General features: G+C 43.6%; 1 protein-coding gene across 3 annotated transcripts in view; it reads left to right on the forward strand.

Annotated features, from left to right (window-relative positions):
- LOC135505259 (diacylglycerol kinase zeta-like) overlaps positions 1–26,374 on the forward strand; it is a 140,652-nt gene that overhangs the window by 21,093 nt on the left and 93,185 nt on the right. Inside the window, exon 1 of one of the 3 annotated variants that reach the window (XM_064924503.1) lies at positions 5,014–5,923. The exons of the other annotated variants lie outside the window; for them this stretch is intronic. Coding sequence (XP_064780575.1) covers positions 5,709–5,923 — 215 coding nt within the window. The 5' untranslated portion in view covers positions 5,014–5,708. Of the gene's footprint in view, positions 1–5,013; positions 5,924–26,374 lie in introns of those variants that run through there. 3 annotated transcript variants of the gene reach the window in all.

The following is a 26,374-nucleotide window of genomic DNA, read 5'->3' on the forward strand; positions in this document are numbered from 1 at the left end:
GCTGAGGAGTATACTAAGGAGGATCAATGAGTCGGCTAACTTTGATTAAAACAAGCAGAAATAATTACTACTACAAAAAGGAAGCTAAACATAGATATGTCTTTTTGGTTGTTGAGTCAATTAGATCATGCCCATTTCAAGCTTATCTTTCTTTAAAAAAAATGTAATTAGGACCAAAACAAAAGCCAATGGAACAATATCAGGAAACACCTTGCGGTTCAGTTGTAAAAGTGAGTACAACTCCCCCGCTGGTGACATCACTTCCTTCCTGTCAAAGTAGTAGAAAGTGACAACAGGACAGGGAGAGGGGCCATGCTGTTGCTAGTGCCCTAAACTGCCCAGGAATGTGGAATTCTCGGGTGGACCTAAAATAAAATCATGCTTATCTATTTACTTGTTGACAGATCAGACACTTTTCTGTCTGTGGACTCTACACTCCTTATATTTACCGTAGGGCCACAATGTAGTAGCAATGCGGTGGCCTGATGACTGTTTTCAAGTGGGATATTCTGATTTTATTCAATCTGCACAGTAAAGGTTGTCTGCTCAGTGCTCAGTATGAGGACTTCTCCCTCAACCCCACACGTCCTGGGGTGCTCCCCAATAATCTGTCTGCTGTCTGCTACATTCCTCTGTTCCTCCTCACCTGTGGAGTCCAGTCCCAGTCTACCTCTACCCCTCTACCCCACAAAGATGCTCCCCCTTCTCCTCCTGGGAGGAGCCTCAGCATGAATTACAGCTCTATTTGGCCCCTTCTAATAGAGCTCGCCAGCTTGTAGTCCTGAAAAATGGAAACCAGTTAGCATTTTCTACCACTGGTTCGTTGGCCATATTACTATGGGGGAAATGAATGGGGTTTTGGGATAAACACTGAAAATAAGGTCTGCGGTTAACACCGGGTTAGGAGATATTTTCTGTTTTGTTCTATGAGATAATATCAGTTAGTTAAAAGGACCTTTATGAATTATGAAGCTTTATGTGCTTTTTTTTATTACATAAATGCTTAAAATTTCACAAAAAAATGATGTAAACTGATGAGGATTCTAATAGAACAAAACGGATATGATGTCTTAAGCCTGTGTTTAACACAGATTTTATTTTCTGCAATTATCCCAAAATCCTATTAATTTCCCCATAGGCTTTGTCCAACAAGCCATGAGAGTTTTGCCTGCAAAAACAAACCATTACTATTGCTCTCTATGGTCAGCTAATTTAATGACCAACTCACCACATCTACTGAGATGCCAATCACAGAGCCTTCTATAATCTAAAGGACTGCTGTCTTGTAGTTTGATATGATGTTTACAGTTATCGTCGTCATACCTCACAAGCAATTTATTTTTATTTTTATGGAATTCTCAAATATATCAATGTGCATTCGGGAAGTTTTCAGATCCCTTCACTTTTTCCATATTTGTTAGGTTACATCCTTATTCTTAAAAAATAATGACAAAGCAAAAACAGATTTTATCCATTTTTGCTAATTTATATATAAAAAATAAAAAAACATTTGCATAAGTATTCAGACCCTTTACTCAATACTTTGTTGAAGCGCCTCGAGTCTTCTTGGGTATGACGCTACAAGCTTGGCACGTCTGTATTTGGGGAGTTTCTCCCATTTTTTTCCTGCAGATCCTCTCATGCTCTGTCAGGTTGGACAGCTATTTTCAGGTCTCTCGAGATGTTCAATTGGGTTCAAGTCAGGGCTCTGGCTGGGCCACTCAAGGACATTCGAAGACTTGCCCAAAGCCAGTCCTGCGTTGTTTTGGCTGTGTGTGCTTAGGGTTGTTGTCCTGTTGGAAGGTGAACCTTCGCCCCAGTCTGAGGTCCTGAGCGCTCTGGAGCAGGTTTTCATCAAGGATCGCTCTATACTTTGCTCTGTTCATCTTTCCCTCAATCCTAAATAGTCTCCCAGTCCCTACCGCTGAAAAACATCCCCGCAGCATGATGCTGCCACCACCATGCTTCACCGTAGAGATGGTGACAGGTTTCCTCCAAGTGTGATGCTTTGCATTCAGGCCAAAGAGTTCAATCTTGGTTTCATCAAACCAGAGAATCTAGTTTCTCATGGTCTGAGAGTCTTTATGTGCCTTTTGGCAAACTCCAAGCGGGCTGAAATGCCTTTCACAGAGGCGTGGCTTCCGTCTGGCCGCTCTACCATAAAGGCCTGGTTGGTGGAGTGCTGCAGAGATGGTTGTCCTTCTCGAAGATTCTCCCATTTCCACAGAGGAGCTCTGTCAGAGTGACCATAAGGTTCTTAGTCTAGGACTAGTCTTGGTGGTTCCAAACTTCTTCCATTTGAAGAATTATGGAGGCAAAGGTGTTCTTGGGGACCTTCAATGCTGCTGAAATCATTTGGTACCATTCCCCAGATCTGTGCCTCGGCACAATCCTGTCTCGGAACTCTACGGACAATTCCTTCAACCTCATGGCTTGGTGACATGCACTGTCAACTGTGGGACCTTTATATAGACAGGTGTGCCTTTCCAAATCATGTCCAATCAATTGAATTTACCACAGTTGGACTCCAATCAAGTTGTAGAAACATCCCAAGGATGATCAATGGAAACAGGATGCACCTGAGCTCAATTTCGAGTCTCATAGCAAAGTGTCTGAATACTTATGTAAATAAACATTTGCAAAAATGTCAAAACTGTTTTCACTTTGTCATTATGGGGTATTGTGTGTTGATTGACGAAGGAAAAATGTCATTTAATCCATTTTAGAATAAGACTGTAACGTAGCAACATGGGAAAAGTGAAGGGGTCTGAATACATCCCGAAGGCACTCTATCATAAAATATTGACCATCTATAAAATATTGCTGAGACATTGACCTACGATAATGTTTGTTATAAAGAGACTGCAACACGGACAGAAGACACTTGCTGTTTGAACTACAGGGGATGAAAGGTCTCTCCACAGAAACAGCCCACCCCCATAATGTAATTGGCGTGTGACGTGGCCCCAGATAGCAAGGCAGTCCAGAGCCATCATTATTCACTGAATTAAAAGAGAGACCTTTTCCAGCTCCCCATATCCTGGACCTATCGCTTCCTAATTGATACAGTTAACTGCAGTGTGGTCCATTAGGCTGAGACTGTGCCTGGTGTGGCCAGTGTAGGGGGGGCGCAGAGTTGGGAGGGAACGATCAGAGCCTCCTAAGCCTGGATCTGCGGCTAATCACTAATCAGTGAGGTTCCTCTTCTCTGGCCCTCGATGCTGCGACTCACATTGACACAAAACTCTCAATTGCACACGTAGATATATATGTGTAGTGGTAACATCAGCCGTTGTCTTGCTTGGTAGCCAATGTCTGGCTTGGTAACGTGGTAGTTGCTTGAGGTTCTTGTAGGAGTCGTGTATATTTCCTCACTGTTGTTTTTGTGATTAATAGGTCGTCTGGTGGACTAACTGGAGCCCTGTATCCAGCCCCGTCTGTGTGGCGCTCCCATCTCTCTTCCTCCTCGTGGCATGATGCATTATTGAAGCAGAGGGCGCTCTAAAACCTGGAGATTGATTCAGTTGATTAGAGAGGGGAGTAGGGAGAGGAGTGGTGTGTGTGTGTGTGTGTGTGTGTGTGTGTGTGTGTGTGTGTGTGTGTGTGTGTGTGTGTGTGTGTGTGTGTGTGTGTGTGTGTGTGTGTGTGTGTGTGTGTGTGTGAGAGAGATTTGGCATTCGGTGTGGTTTTGATCCCAGTGAATGAAGCTGAACGAACACATTCTAGAGGTGCTGAGTCTGTAGAAAGCCCTATAATTTTTTTTACACGGTTTATTTGAAAGATATTGAGGACAAATAAATGAATAAACAGGGCTGGGGAGGTCCTATTTTCTGCTCAGCAGACACAGAGGAGCCTGTTTGCGGGGATTCTCTGATGGCGTCAGTCCAGGGTCTCCTTCGCCTGGTCATTTGTTGACTCATATCCCTGCATGATGATGGGTGGACACTTTCCTCTGATTATCTCAATTTGCTGCGAATGTAAGAGGCAGATAATCACTATTTGTGTGTGAGAGTCTGTTACTTTTGAGTCTGTTACTCTTGAGTCTGTTACTCTTGGAGAGTGGGATAAACAGAGATTACAAAAATAAATGGGGGGGGGGGGGTGAAGAGAAGGCGTTGGAGAGAGAGGACTCCAAGCTGAGGTTGTTACTTCATAGATACCACAGTCGAAATATTCTGATCAGAGTCAAGTTTGTGCTATAACCGTTATCAGCTGACTCAGGGCTGGATGAGGAACAGCTCAGCACAGCAGTGTTGCCGCATTGCACTCTACAGCGTGCGTTTTCAGCCATACCAAATGGATGGCGTGGGCTTTCTACCCGTCTTTATGTAATGTTTGAGTAGGCTGGCAACTGAACATGCTGCAGAGCTTGGTGCCAACGCTGGAAACTCTTATCCACACACAGAAATGTGCGCAATCGACTGGATCAACAAATGGAACATTAGACAACACACACGCATGCAAACACCCCATCCATCTAGATTCTCTACACCCCTGTCTGTGTATCTGGGGACAGTTCTATGTGACTGTCCCTCAGAGCCAGATTCTGGTGTCACTGTGCTCCTGACTCCACTAATTGTATGTGGCTTTTCTATCTTGTTAACACACAGGGGAAAAACACTGTATAGGCTGGGTTTTTGTGAGCCGAAGCAACTTGGCGACTGAACGAGAACAAGCAGGCTGGCTGTGTCAGTGGGAAGCGTCTAGCACAATACTCACCCTTCCACACTGACAGGCAAGCAGGCACAGGGAGTTTGCCGTACTCCCCCACCACACAGGGCTTATGGAGGAGTGTCCTGGGCTCTCCTTCTCCCTATCTCTCATGTATTTCTAATGAACCAACAGTGGATGGCCATGCATCTGCTTCCCACCTCAGGCCAATCTGGAGAGAGAGATCTTTCTAAGAGACAGCTACTAAACATAGCCAGTGGAGAGTACAAGCCACACACTGAAAGACAGGAAAAACAGTCAGGCAGCTGAATAGGCACCTATGCTTGGGGTCCTATGAGTGGCTCTTCTGGATTTGACACTTCCTGGACTGTTGCAGTCCTGAGAGAGGGAGCCGACTGAGCTGTGTGAGTGCATAATTGAGTGTGAGCAGCAGGGAGAGCAGTACGGACAGCAGAGGATCAGAGAAACGGGAGACCGAGGTTCTCAAAGGAGGCGGGGGGGAGTGAAGTGAGAGAAGGAGGAGAGGGGAGGGAAAAAAGGAATGAAGGAAACAACAACCAACTACATGCTCCTAAGAAACAGCCTCTGCTTGAAGCCAATGGATCAAGGACTCAGGGACTTGAACTCTGCAGCAGGACTTAACTTCCTGAGGAAGTGTGCTGGTGGAACTTGAGGAAAAGCGAAAGGGAGAGACAAAGAGGATTACAGGACGTAGCTCAAACAATGATCTCTCCCTCTGGCGGAATGGCAAGCTTACTCCACACGGAGGCTAATCAGGACCTGGGAGCCTAAGCATCTCACTCTGACTTTTCTCTTCTCTGTTATCTTGTTTGGTCTATGCAGGGTGGGAGGGACTGAGGTAAGCCCGGTAGAGCTCCGGTAGACTGTTTACTCTTTTTCACGTGGGTATTTACTAGTGAGAATTGTTGCCATCTTTTTGCTGCGGCTACAGCCATGAGGACTTTGTGACTCCTGGAGCACTTTTGAAGCCCCTACTCTGGAGTGGACCTGCGTTCGTGGCTGACAGAGAGGCTGCCATGGAGCAACAGTGTGACCAGGGGGCAGGGCCTGGGCTGGCCGGGTCCGACTCAAACCCGGGCTCCCTGAGGGAAGGGGAGGGTGCCGTCGCCACCACCTCTGCCTCCTCTTCCAACTCAGACCTGCCCACCGCCCTCTTACCTGACGGGGAGTACCCGGACACGGGCCGAAGGCAAAGCAAACCCTTCACTGGCCTCAAACTGTTCGGCAGGAGGTAAGGCACAGACCAACCTCTCACTAAGCCACTGAAGTGCATTGATCACAATGCTGTGGTGGCTGTAAATGTTCTGTGCTTGATTTGATTCCTGGATGCTCACTTAGGAGTAGCAGTAGTAGCAACAGGTATGAGTTTCCAGTACATGCCAATAATGACTGGGCTGTATGTGTGAGCGGGTTAGTATTCATGCAGTTGTCCCTCGCAGGCAGCTGTAGTACTGGTGTGTGTGTGTGTGTGTGTGTTGTGATTACTGTATGGGGGATTGATCTGTGCCTCTATGTCTATACAGTACAGCCTGGTCTGCTTTTGGTCTGACCTTGATGTACAGTCTACACACTAATCGCAGACAAGTTTGTCTTTTCCAACCATTGCATACCCTGTCACCATGGCATAAAGGAAGCACTCAGGTTATACAGTATTACTGGTCAGCGAAACACTACCTGGTTAGGCTACAGCATGGGATGCACTTTGCCCAAACTAGCTCTGAATGAGTGAGGACGTGTAGGAGGCAACGACTGCAGAGATTAGCAGTAAAAACAGTCGAGGATTGATTTAATAAGAGTGAGTGATTTGTTTCCATTGCCTGTGGAATAGTCGAGCTTGATTAGGAAACTCAAATCATCTCCTCTGCTCTCTGAGAAGGTGTGCGACTCGTTCTCCTCATTAACACAATCGCGGTCACGTGGTGGTGTCACAATGTGTCCCCATGGTCATAACACACATCGAGAGACAACGCCAACGTCAAATCCCAAAATGTCACCTGCCAGTCGCGGTGACCTTGCACCAGATTCAGTGACAACATTCATCCTATTGTCATACTAGCATCTTACTACTACGCTGTTCTTTTACTTTTCGGGTCGTAACCCACAGGTGGCTAGGGCCAGTGATACTTCGAGGCCTTGCACCCTCCGAGCAGAACAGGACGAGAATGTCACACATCTCTCTCACCCAGAGGTTATTTTTAAACCTAATTAGCTGCTGCTCCCCCCCCCCCGCCTTCCCTGAAAGCCTTCAAAGCACAATCACAAGATGAAAAGATGAAAGATTTCAAGAGATGAAGTTTGGGCTAGTCTGAGCCAGGGCGCTGAGACCTGTGTGGTAGAGTTTAGATGTGTGTTGTTCCGCTGAGACCTGGGTCCACAGACTGTCGGCTGATGATGACAGAAGGAGATGTGACTCAGATCAATCAGTCACAATGGCACTTTCCACAGCACCGTCCTCTCTAACCGAGTCACCGCTCATCTTAGTTCATCTTAGCGCTCATGCTGACGACACACAATATTTTCTTTGATGCAAGTTAGATAATGAGGAAACAACGAGAATGAATAGCGTGGTACTGTATCGCTGTTTGCAAATGAACAGAGGCGTCTTTGACGACGTGTTGCTGGCGGATGCTGATCTAAGATGAGCCTTTGTGTAGAGATAGGGTTTGAGGGCCGAGATAACGGTCATGCCAGCCATGCTGTCCTCGCTGTTTTTAAGATCCGTGTCGGAAGTGAAGTCGGCACTGACACGAGACGTGCTTGGCAATGACGTCATTAAAACGAGACGCCTGATATGCCTCCCCGTTGCTGAGAGCACTTACAGTATTCCTGACGTTATGGTGCATTAGCTAATGAGCTGTTGGGTACTATCCTAGTTCAATCAGGTAATCGAAATATGAAAGAAATGCCAGACTCAACGAAAGAGCCCAGTTTAGTAGGTTGATGTAACCAAATATGGACATATTCAATCGTATCAGAGTACATCTTTGATTGCAGCAGCGTGCAAAGCAACGTTCTGACCACTAATGACCTTCATCATGATCAGAGTGCTGTTAAACATTTTCTTGTGCTCTACCTTTGCGAGATACCAATGCCGAGCGCCACAGACAGTGAGTCGGAATTCCGTTTTAGTCATCTTTCTGTGTTTCTCTCTCTCTCTCTCTCTCTCTCTCTCTCTCTTTCTCTCTCACTCTGGCTGTGTTTTGTTTGTTTTTTCCCCCTGTTATGTTTAAGTGTGTTTATCTCCGTGGCCCTGAGTAAACACATGCTGCCTGTCGGCTGTGATGGAGCAAAACAGAGAGCAGCCGTTGGTGGTCTCTCGCCTCTTTAACTCAGTGGAATTTTAATGAGCTAGAGCTGGAGGGGACCTCTTAGCCATCCACCCCCCCCCCCTGTTCTCCTCCCTCTTCTCTAAAGGAGAAATCTCACCATGAAGTCGACAGACCCGAAGGCCCATTTTTCTAACAAGGCGCTATGGTGTCAGAAACTGGATTATTTATTTGTCCTTTCTGAAGCAAAAGGAAGTGCGACATCAGTAGCTCATGTGTCTACTGTAATTGAACTTAACCGAGGTAATTCATTAATTTGGGACCATTTCTGTGGACAGAAATAGGTTTTGGTTATGTGTCAGAACCTGGCTGCCTGGGTTAGGGCTCTACTACAGGTCACAAGTCAGAACCTTTTACAACCTTTCACCCTTTACAATTCCCAACGCATGGTTTGCCCACTTTGCTAGAGAGAGGCCCCGACTCTCAGGAGAAGAGACATAGACGTTAAGAATAGAAGAAAATGTTATAAGGAGGCTATTTTAGTTCTGCTTCAGCCTCTTATAAGGAGATGATGTGTTTATAGGACAGTAGCCGTATGGTTTGTGGAAGCAGGCGAGTGAGAACACTTCTTTCCTTTTGTTAAGCGGCACTGACATTTTTGTCGACATGGATTTCTAAGTCATACGGATGTGGAGATGGTGAATGAAGGACAAAGGAGGAACCGAGAAGGATTTATAAGACGATAACGATGGCCCACATGATCTCCAGTTCAGTCTTCTTACAGAGCTGACGTACTTAGTCTAAGCCTGGTGGGAAATAGCCAGAAAAGCCTAGCAATCATAGTGGCAAACGGCCCTGTGAAATGCTTTCATGGGATTCACAATAGATCAAATAATGATCTAATCAGGTCCACAAATAGAGACGCGTTAACTCTATTGGGGGCATATTCACGTGTCTTACTTGCTTAAAACTTCTTAGGGATATGACAACAGCCAGTGAAAGTGCAGGGCACCAAATTCAAAACAACAGAAATCTCATATTTAAAATTCCTCAAACATACAGTACATGTATTTTACACCATTTTAAAGGTAATCTTGTTGTTAATCACACCACAGTGTCTGATTTCAAATAGGCTTTACACTGAAAGCACCACAAACGATTATCTTAGGTCAGAGCCAAGTCACAAAAACACACACAGCTATTTTTCCAGCCAAAGAGTGGAGTCACAAAAAGCAGAAATAGAGATAGAATAGAATTAATCACTAACCTTTGATGATCTTCATCAGATGACACTCATAGGACTTCATGTTACACCATACATGTATGTTTTGTTCGGTAAAGTTCATATTTATATAAAAAAAATCTCAGTATACATTGGGCGCGTTATGTTCAGTAGTTCCAAAAACATCTGGTCAATTTGCAGAGAGCCACATCAATTTACAGAAATACTCATCATAAATGTTGATGAACATACGAGTGTTATACATGGAATTAAAGATATACTTCTCCTTAAGAACAAATTCTTATTTTCAATGACGGATGAGGAACAGTGGGTTAACTGCCTGTTCAGGGGCAGAACGACAGATTTGTACCTTGTCAGCTCATGGATTTGAACTTGCAACCTTCCAAATACTAGTCCAACGCTCTAACCACTAGGCTACCCTGCATTTAGCAACAGGGACTGAGGAGCAGGCAGTTTACTCTGGGCACCACTGGGCACCTTATTCATCCAAGTTACTCAATACTGCCCCCCAGCCATAAGAAGTTTTAAGTGAGTTACATCTTGTCTGGACATTCTAAACATGCATCTTAAAAATCTACTGACAAGGAGCACATGATATTGTGCAGTGTGGAGATGGGCTTAGATGGACTTAAGGGCTAGCCCGTGTGTTTACGGAATGGTCTCTGGAGAGCTTAGCAGCAGTTTAATGTGTCAAGCATGAGGAATATGTTAACTTCTTGGAACTCCCCATCCCGGATCCGGGTTTGTGACTAAAGCCTCAGGCTCATTAGCATAACGCAACGTTAACGATTTCTGAAAATCGCAAATAAAATGAAAATAATGCGTCTGCTCTCAAGCTTAGCCTTTTCTTAACAACACTGTCATCTCAGATTTTCAAAATATGCTTTTGAACCATAGAAATTGACTAATTTGTGTAAGAGTATGCAAAGCTAGCATAGCATTTTGAGTAGCATTTAGCACGCAACATTTTCACAAAAACCAGATAACCAAATAAATAAAATCATTTACCTTTGAAGAGCTTCTGATGTTTTCAATGAGGAGACTCTCAGTTACATACCAAATGCGCAGTTTTTCCTGAAAGCGTCTGTGTGTAGGAGAAATCGTTCCGTTTTCTACATTGCGTCTGGCTACCGAAACGAACCGAAAATTCAGTCACCTACAACGTAAAACTTTTTCCGGATTAACTACATAATATCGACCGAAACATGGCAAACGTTGTTTGGAATCAATCCTCAAGGTGTTTTTTCACATATCTCTTCATTGATATGCAGTTCGTGGAAGCTTGCTTTCCTCTCTGTATCCCATGGAAAAATACTGGCAGGTGACTTTTGCGCACCAATTTCGGCGCAGGACACCGGGCGGACACCTGGTAAATGTGGTCTCTTATGGTCAATCTTCCAATGATATGCCTACAAATACGTCACAATGCTGCAGACACCTTGGGGAAACGACAGAAAGGGCAGGCTCATTCCTCTCGCATTCACAGCCATATAAGGAGACAATGGAAAACAGAGCCTCAAAAATCCTGCTCATTTCCTGGATGCCGTCTCATCTTGGTTTTGCCTGAAGCTCACGTTCTAGGGCACGCACAGAAAATATCTTGGTAGTTCTGGACACGTCAGAGTGTTTTCTTTCGAATGCTATCAACTATATGCATAGTCGAGCATCTTTTTGTGACAAAATATCTTGTTTAAAACGGGAACGTTTTTCATCCAAAAATGAAATAGCGCCCCCAGAGCATCAACAGGTTAAACAGGCCATTTGAAATCTGAATAATTGATTGCTGTCAGATCGTAAGGGCTTATCAGGTTTACACGGTCTTCCTGCTTCAGCTACAGACGGAATGTGTAGTTCTAACTACTGACCCGGATGTCAGGTATCGTCTCGAGACGCATGCTGTGCGGACAATGTTCGTAGTGAATTTGTGTGTCGATAGTCTCACGATACCTAGGTGCCAATATGATATGTATTGTGATTCCCACGATGCTGTATGTAATGTGATTCGATACTGTATTTTTATTGCAATTTACGGTTACAAACATATTGCTCACTAAATATCTGCTGCAGAGAGAGCATGAGAAATTTGGGCCAGTCATGGAAATAAAAGTGCTGAAAACATAAAGGCTCCATATCTAAAAGGAAGATGGAGAACAGGCTATAGGATTAAAAGTACCGGAGTTTTGACTAACTACTACTACTAACTACTACAGTAGCAAAACAAAGCAGAAAAATAGGTACTTGGTGTGAGATATATACACTGAACAAAAATATAAACGCAACATGTAATGTGTTGGTCCCATGTTTCACGATCTGAAATAAAAGATCCCAGAAAAGCTTATTTCTCTCAAATTTGGGGCACAAATTTGTTTACTTCAGGTGCAGTTGATGGTATAAAATACAGTATATACATGTGATATGAGTAATGCAAGATATGCAAACATTATTGAAGTTGCATTATTTAATGTGCCATTGTTTAAAGTGACGAGTGATCCATTTATTAAATAGGCCAGTGATTAGGTCTCAATGTAGGCAGCAGCCTCTCAGTGATTGTTGTTTAGCGGTCTGACGGCCTTGAGTTAGAAGCTGTTTTTCAGTCTCTTGGTCCCAGCTTTGATGCACCTGTATTGACCTCGCCTTCTGGATGATAGTGGTGTGAACAGGCAGTGGCCTGGGTGGTTATTGTCCTTGATCTTTTTGACCTTCCTGTGACATTGGGTGCTGTAGGTGTCATGGAGGGCAGGTAGTTTGCCCCCGGTGATGCGTTGGGCAGACCTCACCACCCTCTGGACAGCTTTGCAGTTTAGGGCAGTGCATTTGCCGTACCAGGCAGTGCTATAGCCCTACAGGATGCTCTCGATTGTGCATCTGTGAAAATTTGTCAGGGTTTTGGGTGATAAGCCAAATTTCTTCAGCCTCCTGAGGTTGAAGAGGCACTGTTGAAGAGGCAGTGTTCACAAACCTGTCTGTGTGGGTGGACCATTTCAGTTTGTCTGTGATGCATACGCCCAGGAACTTAAAACTTTACACCTTCTCCGCTGCTGTCCCTTCGATGTGGATAGGGGGTTGCTCCCTCTGCTGTTTCCAGAAGTCCACAATCATCTCCTTTTGTTTTGATGACGTTGAGTGTGAGGTTGTTTTCCTGACACAGTGCCCTCACCACCTCCCTGTAGGCTGTCTCGTTGTTGTTGGTGATCAGGCCCACTACTGTTGTGTCGTCTGCAAACTTGATGATTGAGTTGGAGGCGTGCATGGCCACGCAGTTATGGGTGAACTGGGAGTACAGGAGAGGGCTTGTGGGGCCCCAGTGTTGAGGGTCAGTGAAGTGGAGATGTTGCTTCCTACCTTCGCCACCTGGGGGGGCCCGTAAGAATGTCCAGGACCCAGTTGCACAGGGTGGGGTTGAGACCCAGGGCCTCCAGCTTGGTGATGAGCTTTGAGGGTACTATGGTGCTGAGCTGTAGTCATTAAACACCATTCCTACATAGGTATTCTTTTTGTCCAGATGGGATAGGGCAGTGTGATGGCGATTGTGTCACCTGTGGACCTGTTGTGGCGGTATGCAAAGTGAAGTAGGTCTAGAGTGACTGGTAATGTGGCGGTGATATGATACTTTAGCCGCTCAAAGCACTTCATAATGACAGAAGTAAGTGCTATGGGGTTTAAGTCATTTAGTTATATTTACCTTCTTGGGTACAGGAACAATGGTAGCCATCTTGAAGCATGTGGGGACAACAGACTGGGATAGGGAGTGATTGAATATGTCTGTAAACACACCAGCCAGCTGGTCTGCACATGCTCTGAGGACTCGGCTAGGGATGTCGTCTGGACCAGGAGCCTTGCGAGGGCTAACAAGTTTAAATGTTTGACTAACGTCAGCCACAGAGAAGGGGGGGGGGGGCGCATGTCTTTGTTAGCGAGCCGTGACGGTGGCACTGTATTATCCTAAAAGCGGGCAAAGAAGATGTTTTAGTTTGTCTGGAAGCGTGACGTCGGTGTCCGTGACATGGCTGTTTTTGTAGTCCGTGATTTCCTGTAGACCCTGCCACATACGTCTCGTGTATGAGCCGTTTAATTGCTACTCAATCTTGTCCCTGTACCTGCATTTCACTTGTTTGATTGCCTTGCGGAGGGAATAACTACACTGTTTAAATTCAGCCATATTTCCAGACCTCTTTCGATGGTTAAATGGGGTGGATTGCGCATTCAGTTTTGTGTGAATGCCACCATCCATCCACTGTTTCTGGTTAGGGTAGAAAATACATAGTCACAGTGGGTACAACATCTCCAATGCACTTGTTAATGAATGCACACACTGAGTCAGCGTATAGGTCAATGTTGTTTTCTGAGCCTGACCGGAACATATTCCAGTCCACGTGTTCAAAACAATCTTGAAGCGGGACTTCCGATTGGTCAGACTAGCGTTGAATGGTTCTCGTCATTGGTACATCCTGTTTGAGTTTCTGCCTATAAAACGGAATGAGCAAGATGGCGTCGTGGTCGGATTTACCGAAGGGAGGACGGGGGAGGGCTTTGTATGCATCGCAGATGTCAGAGTAGCAGGGATCGAGAGTATTAGCCCTGCGAGTCGTGCAATTAATATGCTGATAGAATTTAGGTACCGTAATTTCCGGACTATAAGTCGCTACTTTTTTTCCCACGCTTTGAACCTCGCGGTTTATACAATGACGCGGCTAATTTATGGATTTTTCCCGCTTTCACAAGATTCATGCCGCCAAAAAACTGAGCACCGTCACATAATGTGAAGTAAATCGAGCGCACTCAAACTTCCCATCATTCTGATTACGGTATTCATTTTGTCACCCTCATCATGGCAAAGAAACGGAGAAATGCATATGATGCAGCTTTCAAGTTGAAGGCGATCGATCTGGCTGTTGGAAAAGGAAATAGAGCTGCTGACAGCGTGGAGCATTGTCAAAAAATTCCACTCTTATCAACGGGTTTCGAAAGGCTGGACTGCTGCGTGTTGAAGAGGGCAGCGATCCAACATCGGATGAAGCAATTCTGAGGCTATTGAACTCCGACACCGAAGGAGATGACTTCAGTGGTTTCAGTGCACAGGAGGAGGAAGATAGTGACCAATGACTTTCTTGGTAGGCTACTGTTTTAATTTTTGTTACAAGCCGTGTTTCGTTTAAAGGCTGTGTAAAGTTCATTTGTTTCAATGTACCGGTAGGCACCTGCGGCTTATAGACATGTGCGGCTTATTTATGTACACAATACATATTTTTTAATAATTCAGTGGGTGCGGTTTATATTCAGGTGCGCTTAATAGTCCAGCAATTACGGTAGCCTTGTTCTCAAATTTGCTTTGTTAAAATCCCCAGCTACAATAAATGCAGCCTCCGGGTATATGGTTTCCAGTTTACATAGAGTCCAGTGAAGTTCCTTGAGGGCCGTCTTGGTGTTCGCTTGAGGGGGAATGTACACAGCTGTGACTATAACTGACGAGAATTCTCTTCGTAGGTAAAATGGTCGGCATTTTGATTTTGAAGGAATTCAAGTTTGGGTGAGCAGAAGGACTGTGTCGTGAATCATAAAACATACACCCCCTCCCTTCCTCTTTCCGGAGAGGTGTTTATCTCTGACACCGTGGAGAAGACCGGTGGCTGAACCGATTCCGACCACATATTTAGTCTAAACAATTTAGACTACCTTGTTGTCAAGAGACTGGACATTGGTGAGTAGTATACTCAGGAGCGGTGAGCGATGTGCACGTCTACGGAGTCTGACCAGAAGGCCGCTCCATCTGCCCCGTCTACAGCGCCGTTGTTTTTGGTTGGCTACTGGGATCAGATCCATTGGCCTTGTCATTTCTTTTGACTGATTTCCTTTATATGAACTGTAACTCAGTGAAATTGTTGTGCGTGTTGCGTTTTATATTTTTGTTCAGTGCATAAGCATTGGATAAGCAAAGATCTGTCTTATACTTTCCCTTAGCCTTTGGCTGTAATCAATTAACCGAGAATGCCACTGATTGCCTGGCACCTCTAGTAGCGAAAATCAATCACATGGTGTGTTGACTCAATCTATCTGTAAACAGAGAGAAACAGGCTCTAAGGATCCATCTGTGCATCAACTATTTCCCTGGTAACCGAAGAGATGCTGGATCAGAGCCAGCGCCTGCTCACAGGGGATCAACACCACAACACCAATGAAGGTTTATATTATTCTGTCTGCTTCAGGGGTTTTCCTTGTCAGATGGAACACCAGGAATAACCATATATGGACAGTGCATTCAGAAAATATTCAAACCACTTGACCTTTTCCACATTTTGTTACGGTGCAGCCTTATTCTAAAATAGATTTAAAAAATTTAAAGATAGATAACAAAAAATTGTGCATCACACAATACCTCATAATGACAGGTTTTTAGACATTTTTGCAAATGTGTGTGTGTGTATATATATATATATATATATATATATATGGAAATATAACATAATATTTACATAAGTATGAAGACCCTTAGTTGATGCATCTTTGGCAGCAAATACAGTAGTGGGTATGAAGCTACAAGCTTAGCACACTTGTATTTGGGGAGTTTCTCCCATTCTTCTCTGCTGATCCTCTCAAGCTCTGTCAGGTTGGATGGGGAGCAATGCTGCACAGCTATTTTCAGATCTCTCCAGAGATGTTTGATCGGGTCAAGTCCGCGCTCTGGCTGGGCTACTCAAGGACATTCGGAGACTTGTCCTCGAAGGCACCCCTGCGTTGTCTTGGCTGTGTGCTTAGGGTCGCTGTCCTGTTGGAAGGTGAACCTTTGCCCCAGACTGAGGTCCTGAGCGCTCCGGAGCAGCTTTTCATTAAGGATCTCTCTGTACTTTGCTCCGTTCATCTTTCCCTCGATTCCGACTAGTCTCCCTGTCGCTGCCACTGAAAAACATCCCCACAGCATGATGCTGCCACCACCATAGGGATGGTGCCAGGTTTCCTCCAGATGTGATGCTTGGCATTCAGGCCAAATAATTCAATCTTGGTTTCATCAGACCAGAGAATCTTGTTTCTGATGGTCTGAGAGTCCTTTAGCCCGCTTGGAGGTGGCCAAAAGGCACCTGTCATGTGCCTTTTTACTGAGGAGTGGCTTCCGTCTATCCACGATACCATAAAGGCCTGATTGGTGGAGTGCTACAGAGATGGTTGTCCTTCTGCAAGGTTCTCCCATCTCCACAGAGGAACTCTGGAGCTCTGTCAGAGTGACCATCCGGTTCTTGGTCACCTCCCTGACTAAGGCCCTTCTCCCCCAATTGTTCAGTTTGGCTGGGCGGCCAGCTCTAGGAAGCATCTTGATGGATCCAAACTTCTTCCATTTAAGATTGATGGATGCCACTGTGTTCTTGGGGACGTTCAATGCTGCAGAAATGTGTTGGTGCCTTGATACAATCCTGTCTCTGAGCTCTACGGACAATGCCTTCGACCTCATGGCTTGGTTTTTGCTCTGACATGTATTGTCAACTGTGGGACCTTATGTAGACAGGTGTGTGCCTTTCCAAATCATGTGAAACCAATTGAATTTACGACAGGTGGACTCCAATCAAGTTGTACAAACATCTCAAGGGTGATCAATGGAAACAGGATACATCTGAGATCAATTTCGAGTCTCGGAGCAAAGGGTCTGAGTACTTATCTAAATAAGGTATTTCTGGGGATTGTTTCTGCTAATATTCTACAAACCTGTTTTCGCTTCGTCATTATGGGCTATTGCATGTGGATTGATGAGGAAAATGTTTTAATCCATTTTAAAATAAGACTAACGTAACAAAATGTGGAAAAGGGGAAGGGGTCTGAATACTTTCCCGAATGCACTGTATTATTGAATCAATAATCACTGTGTTTTAATTTGTCTATATGGGCCAAAATAGTGCATTCATCACTCTCCAGGAAAGAGCCATTGTAGGGCTATCGCATGTCTGGAGGCTGAGCGTCTGAGCCACCATTGATGTTGTGGCTGATTTGTCTTGATGGTTTTCAGTGGCCTCAGGGAATGTGATCTGCCTGCGGTCGACCCTTTGGTCGACCCCTTTGCCCTGTTGATATTGGCACAAGGCTGTCAGGCTGGTGCCTACTGCTATCGTTTTTTCCAAAACTCTTTTTTTTAACCTTCAGATATCACACTGTGACGCATTTACAGCCAATATACAAAATGCATTTGAAGCAATGTTATAAACCCATTTTAAAAGTCAAACCTTAAACTGTTTATTTCTGGGATTGTTCCAGACCCATGGCCCTTAATGGTGCCCAACAGTACAACATATGGTGGCCTATATACAGTGTGAGCTCTTGTTTAATAAGCTGCTGATTTAAATGGAGTGATCTGATTGGGATCACAGGAGGCCAACCTCTCAGGCCAGTGATGAAACCACGTCTAGAAGACCCAAGAGTTTGAGGGCTTTGAGGTCAACGAGGAGTCTCAACATTTTAAAAGCAAGATTAGGATGATCTGAGTATCTCTGTGTTGGCCAAAGGTCCCAAAACACTTGTGATGTACCTGTACAACACCTGACTGTCTTGAACAAAAATACTTTCCAGACCAATCCTCATTGTGCATTTGGGACTAGTACAATTCTGCACAACCACCACCACCAGCAACCAGTAGAAACTCTATACAAGAAAATGAGGTCACATTCACCCTGCCTGACAGGGGGTGGTGACGGGAGAGCATCACCATGTCCCGAGATGCAGCTAGAAAGTGAAAGAGGAGCAGAAGATGATTTTTTTAGCAGGCAAAGATGAGACCGAGAACGCTTGGAGCGGTGTCCTCCTAACATATGCGAAGGGTCTCAGCCCATCTGCCCGAGCTGCATCTGCTCTCTCTGAGGGCCGGGGTGGCACAGACGTCTCTCTACATAACTGCAGCCCTCCTCCTCCAAATTTCCTCTCCCACTACTCAAGCTCATTTTACCTTAGCCAAGCGCAGTCTCCATCTGCCTTCTTCCATACGTTTCAAAAACAACAGACCCAACAGACAGTTTAGTGATAGTTTTGCCACTTTGGGAAAAGCCCAAATAACCAGTATCTTAAGTTCAGCACTAGCTTCATATTTCAATTATTTGACAGATATATAAAGCCGCCTTGGCAATTATTACTGACTCCGGAAAGTCTTTCAAATCTCTGCTATAGCAACTTCTGTAGTGCCCGTGTATAACCGTTAATGACTGCAAAACTGCTGTATTGATTGTGTACCGGGATGTACAGTAGGGATAAAGTAGGCTAAATGGATAGGGGTGTCTGCTAAATGACTAAAATGTCATAAAAAAAGAGTTCCAAACCTCCAATAATAGCTAGTTTTTTTTTGTTTGGCCTCCCAACGCAGACCACTCTCAGACAGTCCTCGTGAAACTTTTTGCCGTGACAATATTTGTGCTTCTTTTTTAAACATTTTAATTGAAAGGGATCACAGAAGGTTACTTAACTGTTACCCAGAAATGATTTGATACCGAGAGAGAAAAAAACGTCTGCATTGGGCCTACAAGATACATTTGACTTTTTAGTCATTTAGCAGATGCTCTTATCCAGAAAGACTTGAGTGCAGTGAGTGCATAAATGTTCATACGTATTTATTTATATTAGATACAATATCTCTACATTCTGTGGGTCTTCAATTGTTTCATAAAACGGGTAGTTTGGCTCCTGTGTGCTGATCTCTGCTGTAGCTCCCTTAGCATCCTTCGTAGTGTAAAAGTGTTAATGACTGCAAAACTGCTGTATTGACTGTGTACCGGGACGTACAGTAGGGATAAAGTAGGCTAAATGGAAACTAGAGCCACTCATACAGTTGAGGTACATCATAAGGTATCAAACCATAGCAGACAGACAAATACAGACACTAGAACTGAAACACTATAAGCAATCGGGGCGGCAGGTAGCCTAGCGGTTAGAGCGTTGGACTGGTAACCGGAAGGTTGCGAGTTCAAATCCCCGAGCTGACAGTTAACCCACTGTTCCTAGGCCATCATTGAAAATAAGAATTTGTTCTTAACTGATTTGCCTAGTTAAATAAAGAAAAAAAATCACACACATATATGACCTGTGCCTTTGGAAAAAAGACAAGAATACACTTAGTGCCACACTGCCTAACCAATGTCTACCATGTCCCACTATCCTAATATTGGTCAGAAGCCAAGAGACCTCTTCTGGGAATTTCTTAGTTTGAAATGAAACCTATGCGTAGTGTATTATGCCCAGTGCCAACCCACCACTAACATTTAATTATATGTTATATGTTATATTAGGACTGGAAAGTCCTCAGCCACCTCATTGTAGTACTACAACTGGTACCACACCTTGAAACAAAGACCTTTGCTGCCTAATCTGGTCAATCATTCATCTGACTGGATTCAGACCTGATGGACAGCATTTGTGAGGTTCTGCTGAGCTTTTAAAGGCCCAGTGCAGTCAAACTATATTTTCCTGTGTTTTATATACATTTCCACACAATAAGGTTGGAATAATACTGTGAAAATGTATGAAAATGCCTTTGAGTGTGAAAGCTGTTTGAAAAGGCCGACCTTAAATTACAGCCTATTTGGGTTTATTTGAGTTTGGCGATAATTTGAGCACCTGGCGATAAAATGTATTAATAGACCACGGCAGGTAGCTTAGCAGTTAAGAGTGTTGGGCCAGTAACTGAAAAGTCACTGGTTTGAATCCCAGAACCGACTAAGTGAAAAATGTGTCCATGGTGCCCTTGAGCAAGGCACTTAACCCTAATTGCTCCTGTAAGTCGCTCTGGATAGGGGCATCTGCTAAATGTGTAAAATGTAAGAATGTTATAAAAAAAAATCCAAACCTCTCAAAATAACAGCTAGTTTTGGCCTTTTGTTTTGGCCTTCCTACACATACCACTCTCAGACAGTCCTCGAGAAATTTTTGCTTGAGAAATTGCTCTTTGTTTGCTAAGACGATAATTTGGTTTCTTTTTGACATTTTTAATTGAAAGTAATCACAGTAGGGTACTTAATTGCTACCTAGAAAGGATTTGATATTGAGATGAAAACGGCTGCATTGGGGCTTATAAGATACATATATTTGACATTTTAGTCATTTTGCAGACACTCTTATCCAGAGCGACTTTACAGTGAGTGCTTAAATGTTCATACTTTTAAATGTTTTATTTATATTAGATTCAACATCTCTACATTCTGTGGGTCTTCAATTTTTTCATTAAACAGGTAGTTTGGATCCTGTGTGCTGATTTGGCTGAAACAGCATTCCAGCCATGTGTAAATCAAGCCTTAGTTTTGTGTAACAGTAGCTTGATGCTGTCTTGATGTTTCACTATCCGGACAGGTCATATGTTATTGGATTAGCTCTGTGCTGTGTTTCCTTGGTTCTGCAATATCACGGCCTGGACCCAATATACTGATGAGTCAGAGGCTGATATAAGGAGCAGAACATGTTACATGGCTTTCAAGAACTCCTTCACCAATTGATTTGACCTTATCCAACCTGAATTAAACTGTTCTGACAATTTGTTTAGGGTCAACCTATCAGGGAATAAGAAACCAGGAAGGAATACCCTTGAGGGATTTGTGAGTGATTTTATGTAGGTCAAGGGACTATACACCTGCGAGCATCTCATTTTGCTGTTAACTCTGCCTGTCTTTCACTTGTACACTAACGGTCAAAGTTTTAGAACACCCACTCATGCAAGGGTTTTTGTTTATTTTTACTGTTTTCTACATTGTGGAATAATAGTGAAGATATCAAAATGATGAAATAACACATCATGTAGTATCATGTAGTAACCAAAAAAGTGTTAATCAAATCCGAATATATTTGAGATGCTTCAAATAGCCACAGCTTTGCACACTTGGCATTCTCTCAACCAGCTTCATGAGGTAGATACCTGGAATGCATTTCAATTAACATGTGTGCCTTGTTAAGTTATTTTGTGGAATTTCTTTCCTTCTTAATGCGTTTGAGCCAATCAGTTGTGTTTTGACAAGTTAGGGGTGGTATACAGAAGATAGCCCTATTTGATAAAATACCAAGTCCATATTATGGCAAGAACAGCTCAAATAAGCAAAGAGAAACAACAATTCATCATTACTTTAAGACATGAAGGTCAATCAATCTGGAAAATGGCAAAAATTTTGAGCGTTTCTTCAAATGCAGTTTCAAAACCCATCAATCTCTATGATGAAACTGGCTCGTGAGGACCGCCACAGGAATGGAAGACCCAGAGTTACCACTGCTGCAGAGGATAAGTTCATTAGAGTTACCAGACTCAGAAATGGCAGCCCAAATAACTGCTTCACAGAGTTCAAGTAACCGACACATCTCAACATCAACTGTTCAGAGGAGACTGCGTGAATCAGGCCTTCATGGTCGATTTGCTGAAAAAAAACCACGGCTAAATGACACCAATAAGAAGAAGAGACTTGCTTGGGACAAGAAACACGAGCAATAAACATTAAACTGGTGGAAATTTGTCCCTTGGTCTGATGAGTTCAAATTTGAGATTTTTGGTTCCAACCACTGTGTCTTTGTGAGACGGTGTGGGTGAGCAGATAACCTCCATGTGTATTTCCCACCGTGAAGCATGGAGGAGGAGGTGTTGTGTGGGGGTGCTTTGCTGGGGACACTGTCTGTGATTTATTTAGAATTCAAGGCAGATTTCACCAGCATGGCTACCACAGCATTCTGCAGCGATACACCATCCCATCTGGTTTTGGCTTTGTGGGACTATCATTTGTTTTTCAGCAGGACAATGATCCAACACACCTCCAGACTGTGTAAGGGCTATTTGACCAAGAAGGAGAGTGGTGGAGTGCTGCATCAGATGTCCTTGCCTCAACAATCACCTGACCTCAAACCAATTGAGATGGTTTGGGATGAGTTGGACTGCAGAGTGAAGGAAAAGCAGCCAACAAGTGCTCAGCATATGTGGAACTCCTTCAAAACCGTTGGGAAAGCATTCCTGGTGAATCCATTTTTTTCAACTATTATTCTACAAATCTGCCTGTCTTTCACTTGCACACTACTGGTCATTTTTTTTAGAACACCCACTCATTCAAGGGTTTTTCTTTATTTTGACTATTTTCTACATTGTAGAATAATAGAAGGCATAAACTATGAAATAGCACATATAGAATCATGTAGTAACCAAAAATTTGCAAAAATCAAGAAAACCCTTGAATGAGGAGGTATTCTAAAACTTTGGACTGGTAGTGTATGTCAATGAAGTACATTGGGAGTTAAAATGAGATAATACCTTGAGGGTTAAATCTGCAAGCTCTCAAATATTTTGAGGAGGAACACTTTTAGGTATCGGCCAGGCCCTTTCTGCCAGGAAATACAGTTATGGCATATAGTGAGAATGTTTACACTTGCAGAATAATGTTGTTGTTTTTTCACTTCAAAGGAAGGCAGAAATAAGCCTAGTGACTGATAGGCTGTCATTTTAACAGTCTCCCCAACAGTGACTACCATGGCATTAGCTTGACATAGTCTGCAGTGGATGTCATTAAGTTGTCACTAAGTGCTGGCTTGACTCATCTGCTATTCATTTGTAGCCTTGCCATTACTGGAGAGCTCAGCTTCAGATTGGTGTACAGTAAGTTAGCTAGTATTCATTCCTGGTATGCTGATTTAGCTGCAAACAGATTCATAGCCTGGCTAAACCAGACTGAATGCTGCCCTCAACCATGTACAATGGTGAGAGTAGCATTCAGTCAAGTCTAACCAGGCTAACACAAGCAGCCTTGGCCTCATTCATTTCTGTCCTAATTATTAGTGCCCTCTCAGTGAAACCTCAACGCCAACTGTTCTGCTAAAAACAGCCCAGGGTACAGCCATTCACACCAATCCTCCCTCCCTGCCCATGGCCCAATCTCTCTGGCTGCACTCTAAGGTGACTTCTCCCAGGGATTCACAGGATATTAATGCTCGGAACCCTCCTTCCTCTCCATCTAACACCTGATGATGACACCACCATTCCCCCATTGTTCAGGTCTAATCCTGGTATTGCCAGTGTAAAGAAGCCACTACATACAGGGTGCATCAGCACCATGGTTGGCACCATGGCGAGGCGAGCCACAGGAAGAGAAGTCACTTACTACAGTTCAGACTGGATACAAAGTAGCCTGTGTCGGGTTTGTTGATGCTGTTCAGTAGTAGTCAAATAAAAAGCCTAAGTGTCATTAAGCCATACTCAATAAGGCTTTTTACCGTGGGTCATATTCTTAATTTGTGTTTGGTGTTCTCTTTGAGCTTCATATCAATGTAAAACACGGTGTCATAACTTATTTTCAGGCAACACGTGTCCAATAATACATATTTGATAATGGTCTAGTTTTAGTTTCTGAATGTATGCCAGGCGCTGAAAGGAGACCGTTTTTTTATTATGCTTCTGTTATCTGAATACCATTTGAAGGTATCTATATTTTCAACTCAAAATGTCATCAGTTGTGGAAAGTGAAATGGAAATGCTTTTGAAATGAAGCTAAAAGATCTAGTAACAGTGTCATTCAGATAGCTGTTTCCTGTCTCGTAAAGCAGCATGGTACATCTTTGTATTCTCTCACCCGTTTGGCTGCCTGTCCTGTTGTAAATCTTCAAGATAAGGGATATGTGTTGTGTTGTGTAACAGTTAAGAGGTTTAAAAATAGCTTATAAATGGCCCGAGCTTTAAAACCTAAACCAGCATGAAAGATCAAGGATGGACTGGAAATGTACTTAGTGTCTTGTTTCTACACTTAGTTGAAGGCTCAATTTATTACCTGAAGGGGGCTCTGTGACAATACATTAGCAGCATAACAGTGTTCTTTCCTACAAAATATAGTCTACTGTATGCTATTACGCAGGGTTTTCACATCGCATGGCTAGAGTTGGTGATCGCAGTGATATTGGCAAAAGATGAGTCTTCTGTTCTAGTGCTGAAGTAACACTACTGTAACTGTATATGAGTCCTGCTGTGGTTTACATTCCCTTTCACAGTATTGATCTGTAGCTCAATCCTCAGGCAACTCTGGATGACTGGAGGTGGGTGAGAGGTGAAGGGGATGGGAGGGAGGAAGGGATGCATCTGCTGTTCCAGTATCTCAGAGCAGCTTTAGCAGTAGGCAGGGGGCTCAAGGAGCACACTGACCTGAGAACTGTCTCATTGTGGGAGTTTTAATGAGCATGTCATGTCATTGTCACAAGGTGTGTGTGTGTGTGTGTGTGTGTGCATTTCCTTGAAAGGGCCCGAGTCAGTATCTTTTCATTATGCAGTCACAACACACACTATTTCAAATCAAATTTTATTTGTCACATACACATGGTTAGCAGATGTTAATGCGAGTGTAGCAAAATGCTTGTGCTTCTAGTTCCGACAATGCAGTAATAACCAACAAGTAATCTAACTAACAATTCCAAAACTATTGTCTTATACACACAAGTGTAGGGGGATAAAGAATATTTACATAAAGATATATGAATGAGTGATGGTACAGAGCGGCATAGGCAAGATACAGTAGACGGTATCGAGTACAGTATATACATATGAGATGAGTATGTAAACAAAGTGGCATAGTTAAAGTGGCTAGTGATACATGTATTACATAAAGATGCAGTAGATGATATAGAGTACAGTATATACGTATACATATGAGATGAATAATGTAGGGTATGTAAACATTATATTAGGTAGCTATAAGTGGCTAGTGATATATTTTACATCATTTCCCATCAATTCCCATTATTAAAGTGGCTGGAGTTGAGTCAGTGTGTTGGCAGCAGCCACTCAATGTTAGTGGTGGCCTTCCGGTTGTGGGCGGAGCAGTTGCCGTACCAGGCGGTGATACAGCCCGCCAGGATGCTCTCGATTGTGCATCTGTAGAAGTTTGTGAGTGCTTTTGGTGACAAGCCAAATTTCTTCAGCCTCCTGAGGTTGAAGAGGCGCTGCTGCGCCTTCTTCACGATGCTGTCTGTGTGGGTGGATCAATTCAGTTTGTCTGTGATGTGTATGCCGAGGAACTTAAAACTTACTACCCTCTCCACTACTGTTCCATCGATATGGTTAGGGGGGTGTTCCCTCTGCTGTTTCCTGAAGTCCACAATCATCTCCTTAGTTTTGTTGACGTTGAGTGTGAGGTTATTTTCCTGACACCACACTCCGAGGGCCCTCACCTCCTCCCTGTAGGCCGTCTCATCGTTGTTGGTAATCAAGCCTACCACTGTTGTGTGGTCCGCAAACTTGATGATTGAGTTGGAGGCGTGCGTGGCCACGCAGTCGTGGGTGAACAGGGAGTACAGCTGATGACGAGCTTGGAGGGTACTATGGTGTTAAATGCCGAGCTGTAGTCGATGAACAGCATTCTCACATTCAATGCCTTGCGAAAGTATTCGGCCCCCTTGAACTTTGCGACCTTTTGCCACATTTCAGGCTTCAAACATAAAGATATAAAACTGTATTTTTTTGTGAAGAATCAACAACAAGTGGGACACAATCATGAAGTGGAACGACATTTATTGGATATTTCAAACTTTTTTAACAAATCAAAAACTCGATTATGAAATATGGCATATACATTTTCATGTGATAAATTTGGGTCACAATTTCACATTTTCTGAGATGTCTGCCAAGCAAGGAGGAAACAGCAGCCATATCACGCTAAAACAGACACGAGGGGGGCTCCTCATAAACACAACACACTGACAGTTTTCATACAACACGCCTTTTCCTATATAGTCAGAAGCATCGTCTGTCGTATGCTATTTCATTTCTCTCTTTCAATGCTCTTGATACCAAGCAGAAAAGTCTGTTTTAAAGACGCCAACATAGCCAAACAAAACCATTTGGAAGACAGTTGTCGATCTGATCAGAAACACTTTTTATCTCCTGAATTATGTTGCTGGTGTATTTTGTTAGGATTTTTAGAAAAAATTGTTTTTTTACCAGGCGCGAGTCATTTTAGATAAGAACATCAGCCTACCTTTGTCATGTCAACCATCCCAAAATAATTCCATGTGTCCTCCTTTTGTCTTTATAAACTTTCACATAGCCTATGCCATGATCTGGGGTAATCCAATGAGCAACACTGCAGCTTTTGATTACAGTGATCATGGAGTATGCTACACATAATCAATACACAACTTTCAAGGAGGTAGGGTATTTGATGCACGAGTATTTGATGCAAACACAGGCTGTAAGAATACTTTTCCATTTGAT

Source organism: Oncorhynchus masou, chromosome 2 (genome assembly GCF_036934945.1).
Source record: "Oncorhynchus masou masou isolate Uvic2021 chromosome 2, UVic_Omas_1.1, whole genome shotgun sequence".
In the NCBI taxonomy this organism is placed as follows: Eukaryota; Metazoa; Chordata; class Actinopteri; order Salmoniformes; family Salmonidae; genus Oncorhynchus; species Oncorhynchus masou.